This window comes from Pseudoliparis swirei, chromosome 2 (genome assembly GCF_029220125.1).
Source record: "Pseudoliparis swirei isolate HS2019 ecotype Mariana Trench chromosome 2, NWPU_hadal_v1, whole genome shotgun sequence".
In the NCBI taxonomy this organism is placed as follows: Eukaryota; Metazoa; Chordata; class Actinopteri; order Perciformes; family Liparidae; genus Pseudoliparis; species Pseudoliparis swirei.
The window spans coordinates 22,077,077-22,091,095 of record NC_079389.1 but is presented as its reverse complement, the minus strand read 5'-3'; the positions used below and the strand labels follow the sequence as shown (position 1 = coordinate 22,091,095).

Below are 14,019 nucleotides of genomic sequence, written 5' to 3'. Positions count from 1 at the left end.
GTTTCTGCTATGGAGAATGTTTTGTTGTCCTTACTTACGTCATACGTTGAGCTTACTCTCTCTCTTATTGCCCCCATTACTGTCATCATAGTTCTGTACATGAGAATATTTGTGGTGGCCGTGTCTCAGGCTCAAGCCATGCGGACCCACATTGCATCTGTCACACAACAGCGTCCAGTAGGTGTAACTGCGAAGAAATCTGAGCGTTTGTAGCTCTTCTCTGAACCCACTTTTGTATGCCTTATTTTACCCAAGGTTTAAAAAATCTATGAAACTCATTTTAACATTTAAGATACTTTAGCCTGACTCTTGTGATATGACAATACTTTAGAGACAAACGTGTCCATGGAGGTGGACATGTATTTGCTATTGTACAGCTGTATACACTTAGGTCAAAGGCTGGAGACAGTGTTGTTTTTTTATGATAATATTTTTACTTCATATTATTCTGGATTTGCACCTTATTGACAATTTATATTTCTAATTGCGCTGCATGTATTTTCACTCATTTCTACTTTTTTACTGCAAATGCTGTTCCACAACTTCCCTTTGGATGAATAGTGTATTATCTTATTACATCTTAAACCTTTGTGAATCATGTTCTTTGATAGACAATCAAGTATGGCCATTGTCGTAACTTAAATTGAAACTATACTTTTAGTCCAACCAAGCTGCTACTTTCAGTGCTGAGAAATTAAGCTAACGTGGAAGTCCTTGATTGATTCTAAATACAATGTCAACTTTAAGTTATAAATGTCTGTATGACAATATCAAATGTCTTTCTTTGTTTGTTTGAATACATATATTTGTGCACATGGTTTGTAAATCATCATCGATGTAGGCTTTAAAAACTAATAGTGTTCTAAAAGTTAATAGTTTTGAGTGTACAGCTTCTCCACTTGACTAGCAAGGATGAAATGGAAACCATGATCCAAAAAGGTAAATTGGTAAATGACAGAATAAACCATACTTTTCTGCTTTTGCAGTCTAGAAAACATCTTTAACCTTTTAAAACGTGGCTTTTCTATTTTAACTCTTGTCTAAACCCACTTATTTATGCCTTTTTCATTCTTGGTTTAGAAAATCTATAAAACTCTTTATAATATTTACCATACTTAAGACTTGCTCTTTTGATATGTCAATACTTAATTAAGTTAAGAGAAAAACTGATCAGTAACAATACTAAAACCTTCTATGAAGATGGAAATGTATTCGGTGTTGGATAGCTGGATACACTGAAGTAAACTCAAAAGATCTAATGGCCGTAGACGCATTGTTGTTCTTATCTGGTAATATTCTTATTTCATATTATTGAAAATGTGTGCCTTAATGACAATTGATATCTCTTTATCCACTCCATAGAGTCACACTCTTATCTACTTTGTTCTGCAATAAAGTTCTGTATTATCTTATTACATTTAGCATCTTTGTGAATCACGTTCTCTAAAAGACAATCAAGTGTGTCCATTGTCATTAGTAAACTGAAACTATACTTCTACCTCAACTGAGTTGCTACTTTCAGTGTGGAGAAATAAAGCCAAAGAAGTACCAAAATCTGCATTTCCACAAATAGCCACTTGAGGCTGATTCCAAAAGTGAGACAATCCCCATAGACCACCATGTTAAAATGCCCAACTTTACAGCAGAAATATACTCTCTTTTCTTTGACACAAGTCACCCATTTAAATGATATCAGAGCTTCAACGCATCATATAACTGTAAACAGAACTGCTGCATCATGGGTTTACCCCCAATATCCCATTTGTTTTAACTGTAAGGGCCACAGCAGTGACATGTACAGTGTGTCCACAGGAACATTGTTGGTTCTAGACCATTTTAAATGAGGGGGCCAGGATGGAGCCACACATGATTGTAGGGGTACCAAATATATTAAGCTAATGTATTTATTTAATTGACTTAAGTGAGTGGACCGGCACAATGCCGGCAGCTGGACAAGCAGGCCGGCCGTTCCATGATGGTTGTGCTTATTACAATCCTACGACAGCCACAGATACTGCATTTCTCTTCACAGCATATTGATTTATTGTTTGTTTTCAGGATGTACTGTAAAGAAAATGTCAACAAACATGACACGAAATGTTTCGAAACTACATTTCCTTTAAATGTGAATAGTCATCTGTTTATGTCAGACATAATAATTTATTTAGTTTGCAGTATACAGCTCACTGACTGAGTACACAGAACTTGAGTACGCCATTTTGAACACACTCATAGGACTGAAGCTGCTGTGCTAACACGTTGCTCCCAATATGCACGTGTGGTCATGGCTTTAAAGATCTTTGAGCTAGGCTTCATTGTGCAATCAATTAAATTAAATACACAAAAACCTACTTGGTGAGAACACGGCAAACTGAATTGCAAATGTGACTGATATTTATGGAGAGCGAGGACCGGTGAAATTAGTTGCGTTAGCTAAGGTGAAGTTGGTAGCCTTCCGGTCTGCGGGAGAAAGGAGAGAAGACATGTGACCAAAACTGCACTTAGAATAAAGATATGTGCAGATAAGAGTGTGACAGAGAGAGAGAGAGATGTATAACTTCATCTCCATTGGATTTCAGGAGCAGGCCACCATTTCAATGACATTTGACCATGTCGACGTTGTTCCAAGTTTATCTGCATTATCTCGTGTTGAGTGAAGTGTCTGCTGCATACTATCTATGTGCTTTCGGTTGTCTTGGCAAGTTAATTTACTGTGGGATCCCCAAAAGAATACGGAGTGGCTCAATGTTAACACTTTGGCTCTCCTCCAACAGCTCCAAATATAAAATATTAATATTTAGTGTGTTATTTTTAAAGTCAAGTTACATTTCAGTTATTTGTTACCCTATGAAGGTTAAGTCCGTTGCTACAGGTGCTGAACAGTTTCAAAACTACCCCATAATGAGGTAACCAATTAAAAGGCCGACCCATTAAAATGTGTCTGTAGACCAGTGGTCGCTAACCCGTCGATCGCGATCGACCGGTCGATCTCGGAGACGTTCCCTGTCGATCTCCAAAATAAAATGAAAATAAATTCAGAAACACATTGTTCCTTGTTTTCGAACATTTTCTGAGGTGTCTTCTGAAATGTTTTCTTTCTGACTGGAAGATTGAGGTCAGAAAAGATCTCTGCCTGATTCATGAACGCCTGAAAACGGGTTCGCTTACACAGCCGTGTTGTCAGCTGTGCGCCCCGAAAGAGGGGAACGTACCACTACAGGTGGGGCGCAGGGGAAATACAGAAAGACCTTGATAACTTCACATATTACACAAGCTCAAAGTACACCGACATATAACTAAGTCATCAATAAATAAATGTTGAAATGTCTGTACCTTCGTGTACATGTTTACGTTAAGGCATTAACAGGTTACGCCTGCGCATGCGCGACAGCCGAGATTCTTGGCGACTTGCCAGGTCTTACCTCCGTGAGTTGGGCTTTTCTGCTGTTCTTCAAAACAAAAGCTCAACATTGAGCTTTTTTTTCTTGTCTGATAGAGTAATCTGGTTTACTTGAAAGTGATTGCAATTGAATGTATTCTATTATTTGAAAAGGGACAGATGCAGGAGTCACAAATGGTGATTCTCATATTTATTATTATTATAATTATTTAAATCTGAGGATGTCTGTAGAGCTGATGTGAACGTATTCACCAACGGGCTGACTTCAGAACCAATCCCAGATGAGAAAACTTTCATGAATACCAATTTTGCCCCGAAAAACTCGTCAGTGGAGTTGAGAAAATCACCAAATCAAAGACCAGGAGCTGGATTACTGACAGCAGCTCACAGACGGCCTCAGACTGTCTGTCTGTGATTATGAACTAACTACAAACTCACAGACAGAGTTCAGTCACAGCCACAACACTGACTGGAGTCACATGACTTGATGGCATTGTGATGAGAGCTAAACTTACATGAGTTGCACTGACTGATCATGTTGTCAGTGTTGTGCTGTAATGTAAATAAATACAACATTTATATTGGTAGTTCATCCAGCTGCTCATTGCAAATGTGTTTTTTCTTGTTCATATTGTGTGCGGTTAACAAATATCTTACTTGTTATATTACACTTAAATTCTGTGTACCTGGTCTCATCAATTTGAACGCTGGACCAAAATGACAATTAGGCCAAATAAAAAGTTGTAAGTCCAGTCTGGACGGTCGTTTTCTCTCAACGCCTCAAAAGGTAGATCTTGCCGGTCATGAAGGCGGAGGTCAGGGATCTTGTGCTCAAAAAGGTTGGTGACCACTGCTGTAGACCATATATTGCTTTTTCTTTAGTTTTTTTTGATGTCATGCCATGTGGTAGTGGATTCCTTCCACAGCTTTGACAAGTAGTGTCTGGTGGTGGCACGAGAGATAATTTAAGATACACTTTAGTTTGTAAAATGTGTGAAAGGCCCGTTAAAACAAGAAAAAGATAATTTTATTAAACCTTCATATCTTTTTACAGGATTACGAAGATCCGAAAATGCCAACATCCCTCCATTATCCGGACATCTCCTCAAAACAAATCAATTCTCATCCCCTCTTGCGAAATGGAGTCAGCCACCACACTACCCCCATATACGTGAACATTATTTCTATATTCGTCCATGATCCTTCAATTAATTTGTTATATGTTGGCCTCACAGGAGTCAGGTAAAATAAAAGAGTTGCTAGTTGTAATTGTTCTAAGTTGCTTTAGTGTTGCATTGAAACAATACACAATGCAAAGAAACATGTATGATTTGAATGTAACAGTGTTTACATCAAAAGACATTCAGCCAAAGCTTTTAGATCTGTAACTAAATTCTCACCAGCATGACCAATCGGTCTGTCTCATTTCAGCCACCATGCAGCGTCTCTCTAAACCATGATGCTCCGACATGATCCAGGCTGCAGTATCTTAAGTGTAACAATGAGCTTAATAGCTTTTCTAAACCAGGGATAAAAAAAGGCATAAATCACAGGGTTAAGACAGGAGTTAAGATAGAACAGACATGTGACAAAGGTAGCAGTTGAAGCATTGAACAAGGTGTCCTGGCCTGTGAGTGAAAGACAAAAATATGGGGAGAGGCACACAAGAAACACAATAATAACAACACCAAGGGCCCTGGCTGCTTTAATTTCAGATTTTTTAGGAGTTACTTTAATTCTTCGCTGACTATTCACAGGTGCAATATGAGAGCGCATGGCACGAGCCTGAGCCACAGCCACCACAAAAACTCTCATATACAGAATTATGATGACAGTGACAGGGCCAATAAAAGACAAAAAAAGATCTGCAATTCCAGCAATGTAGTTAATGACAATGACACACTCTCCAAAACAGGAATTATACCTGCCTGGGTGTTGCAGGTTATCCGTCAACAGCACAGTCTGAATCAAAGCAGAACATATCCAACACAGACAAACACAGACTTGAACTCTTTTTAGTGTGACTTTGTTGGGATAATGTAGAGGATAACAAATAGCCACATATCGGTCAACTGATATGAGAACCATGGTTTCTATAGAGGCAAATGTTATAATAAAGTCCAGAACATAATACATAACACACATGAGGTCACCGAGGAACCAGCAGCCGTCTATGAGAACAATTTGAAAGTACATGAGGAATCCCACGAAGAAATCTGAGAATGCAAGAGACAGTAGGAGGAGGTTGGTGGGTGTGTGGAGCTGCCTGGAGAGACAAGAAAACAACATGATTATCATTATTGGTATTGGACATAATAGCATACAATGAAACACAACATATTTCGATTAAAAGTCTTAGATCTAATATTTAGTTTTGTTCTGTACCATTAATAGTTCATTTCTTTATTGCTCACAGTTTTATAAAGTGTTAAAACATATGAATACTTGAAGTGGGAGATGGAGATGATGACCAGCAGGTTGAGAATCACAGTGAGCAGAGAGAGGGAGGACATTAACGTGTAAGTGAGCATAGATAGAGAGTGAGGACGCATGGGCTTCTTGCAGGAGGAGTTGAGGAGTTGTGGAAAGCAAAGTTCGGCTTCTTCGAGGGTTTTCATTCTCAGGAAGAGACGTCAAGATGCTGCTAAGCTCGCCAGACGACTGATCTCTTTCTTCCTCCACATCCCTCCTTCTTTTACGTTTGTGGCAACTTTCTTTTAGTGGGAGTGACTGAACTTCTCCCTGATTGTTGGATCTATCTTCATAGGGCTTTTCCTTGTTTTTCATCTCCCCCTCCTCATTTTTCCTTTTTTCCCAATGAACAATTACAATGTCCATCAGGGCCACTTTTCAGCCCAGGAATTTCAGGCCCAAGACCGGCCCACTTTTTACATGGTAGTGGAAATTGGATAAATGAAGCAACAATTCAGCTCTTACTATCCTGTAGTTTTTTTTAAACTAATACCATGGTTCAACAAATAATGTAAAGGTTAAATAATCATCGACTTAAGATGAGAAGTTAACAAAACAGATTCCACTATTCCACAGGGATAGGTTGATAAATTAACAAAAGCAGAAATAAACTAGAATGGGCACTCGTAGAGCGCATACCTTCGCATACCACAAGATTGGCCATTGAATTATGAACACGTTGGCATTAGTTGCATGCCAATTGGATAGAAATTGACCGTGCTATGGTAAAAAGAAGATTTTGACCTTTCCATGACCTTGACCCCAAAATCTAATCAAATGGTCCCCGGATAATAACCAATCATCCCACCAAATTTCATGCGATTCAAGAAGATGTTGACCTTTTCATGACCTTGACATTGACCTTTGACCCGATTGGTCCCAAAATCTAATCAAATGGTCCCCGGATAATAACCAATCATCCCACCAAATTTCATGCGATTCAAGAAGATTTTGACCTTTTCATGACCTTTGACCCGATCGATCCCAAAATCTAATCAAATGGTCCCCGGGTAATAACCAATCATCCCACCAAATTTAATGCGATTCAGTTTCAAACTTTTTTTGTTCTGCGAGGAACACGCATACAAATGAATGAATAAATAAATTAGGGCTGTCAATCGTTTAAAAAAATTTAACTAATTAATCGCACATTTTGCGATTAATCGCGATTAAAAGGTTTTTTCTTCTTCTTTTTTTTAAAGTCAAAACTTCACACAGAGCTTTGTTTTGAAAGAGGCTCCTACCTATAAAGTGCCAGCGAGGTATTTAATATTGTGGATGATAAATTGTTTCTTCAGTGAAACATCCAGATTAGTAAAACAAGGTGTATTTGAGACTCCATTGGTCCTGTCATCTTTAACATTGAACAACAGCAGAACAAGTGGCCTTGGTAATTACCAATGTCAGTTAGTTTAAACTGACTGAAATTCAAATGTGTCACGTTAACCCTCTGGAGGCTGGGGGTATGTTCTTTATTCTACAAAGAAAATGTAAATTCACCTTTTAAAGGCGTTTGCATATGACACTTACCCACGTGTTATACATCAAACATTCCAGAACAATCTCAGCTCTATACAATGAGGCACAATTGTCCTCGCGCCCGTGTTCTCTGTCTTCTCTGACTGACAGGTTGCTAATGAGCCTCAACTGTGAGGTGGGAGGTCCTTTGTGATTTACTGAGTGTTCATTGGTTGTTTTTTTCGCTAAATGTTGACAGACAAACGGATTGACAAATCACGGTGAAGGTTTCGTGTGACGAGTTCTTTCCGCGCCGCGTCACCCGACACGTCGCCCCTCTGTGTGTCTGTGGATCGGAGGAGCAGACGGGAGGAAGGAGGCGGAGGAAGAAACCCGACTGATTAATCCACGAGTTCAAATTTATTTCTGCTCCGTATTTTCGCGGAGAAATAATTCTTTTTAAATGGAAACAGTGTCAAACCGCACTGCCGCGGTTTGACACTCAGGAGTGAAACAACTTCAACGAACACCGGAAGTAAACAAAGTTGCGTTAATTGCGTTAAAATATTTTAGTGCGTTAATCGCGGCCAAATTAATCGCATAGATTAACGCGTTAACGCTGACAGCCCTAAAATAAATACACGGCGATCAAAACATAACCTTCCGCATTTTCAATGCGAAGGTAATGAAAGCTGCAAGCAGAGATGTGCGGGTCCTCGTTACTCCTTCGCACGTCAGGGTGCTGGCCGGACGCCGGCCCCCTCCGCCGAGATCGCAGGCCCACTGGTCGGGTGTTTGACTGTTCGTCATGCGACACTGATTTTATTTTGCAAGTCGGTGGCGCTTTGACAAGTCTGGGCCAGATTAGAGCAAGTCCAGCTGAACCAAAAGGTAGCGCTGTGATAATGTAAACATATACATGCGTCATGTGTATCTACGTAAAGTCTAGACCAAGTCATGTAAATTGCATGTGAATCCGATGCGTTTTAGGCTGATTTGCTTTGGCTACTCGGTGGTGCTATAATTAGAATTCAAAATTTACAAATGAATGTCTTCAGGGTCAGCATGTTATAAAATCCTAGGACTATGGAACAGATTAGATAATGTATGGCCGAGTTACATCAACTTGCATTTTCATGGCGAATGGTGTTTCTTTGCCTGTCCGTAATATTTTTGAAATATTTCAAAGATTTTTCAGTGAAAAGGTCTCAAGATCATACTGCCCGACTTTGGAATGAATCGAGTTTAATGTCTAGGAGGATTTTTTGCATTTTCTTTCACGTTTTGGAGAGTTGACTGTTTTACAACTCCCTAAAATGTGAAAAAAAATGCAAATATTGAGGGATTTATTGTAGCGCCCCCTAAGTACAAATATTATGAAAAACCAGAGTATGTTAAGGAGTGCCCAATGGACATAGTGCCCCTTTGCTGTCTCGGTCGGCTCGAGTTCCCCATTTCCCGGTTCCCCGTTTTCCACCGCCGTCCCGGCCGGTTCCAGCTTCCCCTGTTCCGATCCCGTCTGTCCCGTCGCCGGCTTCCCCTTTTCCGCTTCTAGTTCCCTATGTCCTGGTTCCCCGTGTTCCGCAGCCGTCCTGGCCGGTTCCAGCTCCCCCACTTTTGCCCCCGGCTCCCACTGTCTTGCTTCCGGCTGTCCTGTTGCCGGTTCCCCCTTTCCTAGTTCCTCATGTCCCGTTGGCGTCCCGTCCGGCTCCAGTTCTCCGTGTCCCGTCCGGCTCCAGTTCCCCATGTCCCGTCACCGTCCCGTCCGACTCCAGTAACCCGTGTCCCGGCTCCGTCCCGGCCCGCTCTAGTTCCCCGTGCCCCGTTTCCGGTTACCCGTGTCCCGCTGCCGTCCCTTCCGGCTTTAGTTCCGCGTGCCCCTTCGCCGCCGCGGCCGGCTCCAGTTCCCGGTGTCTCATCGCCTGACCCCGGACTCCCAGAGCCCCCTCCTTCTGTAACCGGTCCCCCAGAGACTCCCTCTCCTGAGCCCGGTACCCCAGCTCCCCGTTCCTGTCCTCTGGCCCGCCACCCAGAGCGCATCCTTTTGCCTGGTGGTCGTCCTCCGGCCCACCCCCCGGACTGCCTCTACCATGGCCTTGGTCCCTCCTCCGGCTCCCCTCCACCCACCCTTGTTGATCACTTGGGACATCTGGAATCGGTCCTTTGAGGGAGGGGGGGCTGTAATGCCCTGTTCTGTGTCTCTCTAGCGTGATTGGTTTGCATTCCTGACCATCCTGTTCTGACCCTGCCTGCCTGCCCTGACCTCCGAGTCTCTGCCTCCCCCTTTTTGGAACTTGTTGTTTTTTGGAATCTTTTTGCCTCAGTAAAGAGTGTTTTTTGGTCCAGTGCAGCCTGCAATTTGAGCTCCAGGCTGCCCTCTATCCTTGGGAGAGAGACAATGTTGTGTATATCATCTCTCACCTCTCAGGTCGAGCAGAGGCCTGTGATACTGCCGAGTGGAATCAGAGGTCGCAGATATGCGATTCATTGAACATATTCACTGACCTACTCTCTCGAATTCTTTAGCATACCATGCCTAGTAGAGGGGCTACCAGGGCCATATCTAGGAGCCCATGCAATTTAGAAGGACCAAGCTGACACCAGAAGAACAACAGCACCATCTACGGTAAGAGAGGTGCTTCTACTGCGGTCAGATGGGTTTCTCCTTGCCTCTTGTCTGGCAAAAGAGCAGGCTTATTAGTGAAGAAGAGGGCACTTGTAAGTCATATAGCCCTGTCCATAAGTCCCTCTGGTTCATTCCCCAAAGTTTCACATCTCCAACCTCCACGCTCAGTTAGATGGTGTTGGTGGATTCCGATTCTGACGCTAACCTGAGAGACAGTAGACCTCAAGTGGGAGCTGAACATCGGCTCCATCTCCAAGAAGGCCCAGCAGAGGATGTTCTTCCTGAGGCAGCTGAGGAAATTCAACCTGCCAGGGAAGATGATGGTACAGTTCTACACGGCCATCGTTGAGTCCATCATCTGCTCCTCCATCACCGTCTGGCACCCTGCAGCCACAGCCAAAGACAAGCGCAGGCTGCAGAGCATCATCCGCTCGGCCGAGAGGGTTATCGGCTGCAATCTGCCTTCCTCCAGGTCCTGTTCACTTCCAGGTCACTGAAGCGGGCCAGAAAGATTGTCGCCGACCCTCCCACCCTGGACACTCACTGTCCGAGTCCCTCCCCTCGGGGAGGAGGGTGCGATCCCTCATGACCACGACCTCCCGCCACACCCATAGCCTTTTCCCGCCGGTCGGGCTCATCAATGGACCCCGGGACTGACTGACTGTCACCCCCAGGACTACCACCTCTTCTTCCACCTTCCTCTCTCCTCCTTCTTCCCGCTCCTTCCTCTTCCTCCTCCTCCCTCTTCCTCCCACTCCTCCTCCCTCCTTGCGTTGATTGTTGTTTGTCATGTCCAAATGTTGCACCTTCCACCAAAAAAAATTCCTCGTTTGTTTGTGAAAACATTCATTCTTTGGCAATAAACCTGTTTCTGATTCTGATTCTGATTCTGATTGGGTCGCAAGTTGGGGTTAGACTTTCTTACTCTCTCCAAAACCCTGGAGGCCAGCGCTCTCGACCGGCGTCTACTCTGCTCACCATATGGTAACTCACCATATGTCCCCTGTACAGCTAATGGCGAGGCCCCTCACCCAGAATGTCTGATTGACTTGAAATTGTTTACACATGTCCACTTGGAACTGCTCTAAAAACAAGCTTATCAGACCCTTAAACTCCCCCTACTTAGATTTTCCGCCATTTTTTATTTTGTGAAAAACACACAATTAGCCAGTTCTCCTAAACTCTGGGTCCAGTTCATACCAAACTTTCTGCCGATCATGAATCAATCTATTACACCTAGGGAAATAAAAATCGTTTTGATATCTCATTGTGTTAAGAATATATGGCTCAATGAACCTCTTTGGTGCGTGTTTTGTTTTTCAATGCTCACAACTTCTACAATATTGCGAGTAATCACTCCAAACTTACTGGATATGTGCACATTGCATCATGGAACTTGTAAAACAAATCGTGTGCAATTTGAACAATAGGGGACGCTACAATAATTTGCCAAAGTTGGGCATTTTTTGCGGTTTTGGCTTGAATCTTTGATAAATTTACAGATTTCTCCCACAAAACTGGTCAGAATCGACTTCACTCTTGTCCAATAAATGCCCACCTTCTGTAATTTGTTATGTTATAGACCAGGGGTACTCAACTTCGGAGGCCAAGAGGGCCACATTTAAACCACAACAGGTGCAAAGGGCCACACATTATTATTAACATATATTTGTACCATTTTATTCACTGTATTTACTACTGCTGTTTAATATGCTGTCTTGCTAGTCATTTTTAATGCATTCCAAAGCATCATGGAATATTTAACAAATATTCTCAATTTCAGTAACAAATGTAGTGTAGCGACTGCGTTTCCAAGGATGACAAGTGTTGGTCAAGCTGATGTTTTATTAACACTGGAGTGAATAGCTTTGCATTGATGACATTGATAAAGTTTGCAATTGCTACTTTTCCTATTGAGAGCTCTGAGTCTGCATTTCACAAATATTAATAACAATAACAATATAACAAACAACTGTTTACTTATTCCTAGTGAGAGCTCTGAGTCTGCATTTCACAAATATTAATAACAATAACAATATAACAAACAACTGTTTACTTATTCCTAGTGAGAGCTCTGAGTGTGCATTCTTTTCACAAGTCCTTTCAGATCCGGTTGTTGCTCAGTTGTAGCTGCTCTGAGATAGTCTGCCAAATGTCTGTCAGTTAGACGGGAACGCTGCTTTGATTTTATTATTCCCATGGCAGAGAAGGAGCTTTCACACATAAGTAGATCCAAAGCAGGTCAGGATTTTCTGAGCACACAGGATTAATGCAGGGTTTGTGTTCCTCAGAACACAGGATATCCAGAATGTGTCAATGCTCTCCTCCTTGTGTCTTTCTTTGAGGATGTTGTTGTGCTGCAGCTCTATGAGTTGTTCCTCAAACGCAGCCCTTTCGACTCCAAATTGCCCAGATGTGACTGAGACTGAAGTAGCCTGTACGTCACAAGCAAAAGGATTCTCTGTGAATGCCAGCACGGGTTCCAAGGATTTAACGTCCGCGAACCGGGAGGAAAACTCCTCTTTAAATTCCATGAGGTAGGCGCAGTAAGGGGTGGGTGAAAATGAACCTGGTTGTGACACTTGGGCCTGTAGAACAGGAAAGTGTGTCACATTTCCTCCCTCAAGCTGCTGCGCAAACAGGCTCAGTTTGGTTTCAAATGCAGCCACATCATTCATCATCATCGGCAGAACCTTTTGTTTTCCTTGAAGCTTAAGATTGAGTGAATTCAAGTGACGCGTTATATCAGTCAGAAAAGCGGTGTTGTGCATGAATGTGTCATCTTCCAGGGGTGCCAGTAAATCACGTCGGCCCCTCTCTTCCAAAAATATGCGCACAGCTGGTAGCAGCTCCATGAAGCGATCGAGGACCTTTCCGCGACTAAGCCACCTGACCTCCGCATGCATCGCCAAGTCAGTGTCTGCACTTTCAAACTCTTGGACCAAGGAACGGAACCGTCTGTGTTTCAATGCGTGTGCAAGAATAAAATTGACTGTTCGTGTCACAGAGTCCTTTGTCACTTTGAGCTCTCCACCTCTCAGCTTGCTGCACAATTGCTCTTGATGCAAAATGCAGTGATATGAGAAGAAGTCCGGCGTTTCAGGATCTTTTCTGAGCAAAGCAATTAATCCTTTCTCCTTTCCTACCATGGAAGGAGCCCCATCAGTAGTCAGAGAAACCAGCTTTTTTAAGTTGATGTTTTTGCCTGGTCCGTGAAAAAAAGCTCATTATTGCAGAATAAATATCCTCTCCCCGTGTTTGCCCTGTTAGCGGTAGCAAAGCCAGCATTTCCTCGGCAAATGTGTCCCCTTTGAGAAAGCGCACCCAGACTATAAGCTGCGCGATGTCTGTGCGGTCGGTGGATTCATCGAATGCTAGACTAAAGTACTCGGCACTTTCAATGTCTTTTAGCAACTTTGATAAAAGATCGTCTGAAATGACTTCCACTCTCCTGGTCACGGTAGAATCAGACAACTGCAGCGTTGAGATTTGTCTGATGATGTCGTCCTTGTTGTTAAATTCCGAAAACAGTGATTCCGCACAGTCCGCAAATGTATTTTAAAGAAATTCTCCCTCTGTAGCTGGCTTCTTGGCTTTCGCAATATTCCAGGCGATATTGAGCGAGGCCTCTGTAACGTTGTCGCTGCTTTTAGCAACGCTGCGGAACATGGATTGCTGGGCTTGAAACCCACTGAGCAACTGTAGTGTATTTTGCATTACAGCTCTTAAAGATACAGCCATATTATAGATATGAGCCCAGAGGCTCGCAAGGTTTCTGTGGTAGAGAATACCCTTGCTTAGAGTTGGACCAGATGGTTTACGTTAGGAGGAGGCTCCCAGGGTTCGAACATGAACGCTGCCTCTTTTCTTCTGACTATATAACCTGTATCAAAATGATAGACCATTGAACTTTCTCATCCGGACCCTGAAAGTTTCCAGTCGTTCTAGACGTCTGTCTTTGGCATGTACCTTGTAGAATAAACTTTGTATTCTTATCAAGTACTGTATCGCTCGAAACTTCTTCTCCATCATCTCAAGGGACATGAAATAAACCACACAACGT

General features: G+C 42.7%; 1 protein-coding gene across 1 annotated transcript; it reads right to left on the bottom strand.

Moving 5' to 3' along the window:
• Positions 1 to 4,849: 4,849 nt before the first annotated feature.
• LOC130206637 (trace amine-associated receptor 13c-like) lies at positions 4,850 to 6,018 on the bottom strand. Its single transcript, XM_056434695.1, has 2 exons — positions 5,846 to 6,018; positions 4,850 to 5,666 (listed from the first exon to the last, which is right to left on the bottom strand). The coding sequence occupies exons 1-2, from the start codon at positions 6,016 to 6,018 to the stop codon at positions 4,850 to 4,852; spliced, it is 990 nt and encodes a 329-aa protein (XP_056290670.1).
• Positions 6,019 to 14,019: the final 8,001 nt, after the last annotated feature.

Coding starts and splice junctions, on each gene's coding strand:
- LOC130206637 (XM_056434695.1), bottom strand. CDS start 6,018: ATGAAAACCCTCGAAGAAGCCGAACTTTGCTTTCCACAACTCCTCAAC. Junction 5,667..5,845: donor ATCTCCATCTCCCACTTCAA/GTATTCATATGT, acceptor TTGTCTCTCCAG/GCAGCTCCACACACCCACCA.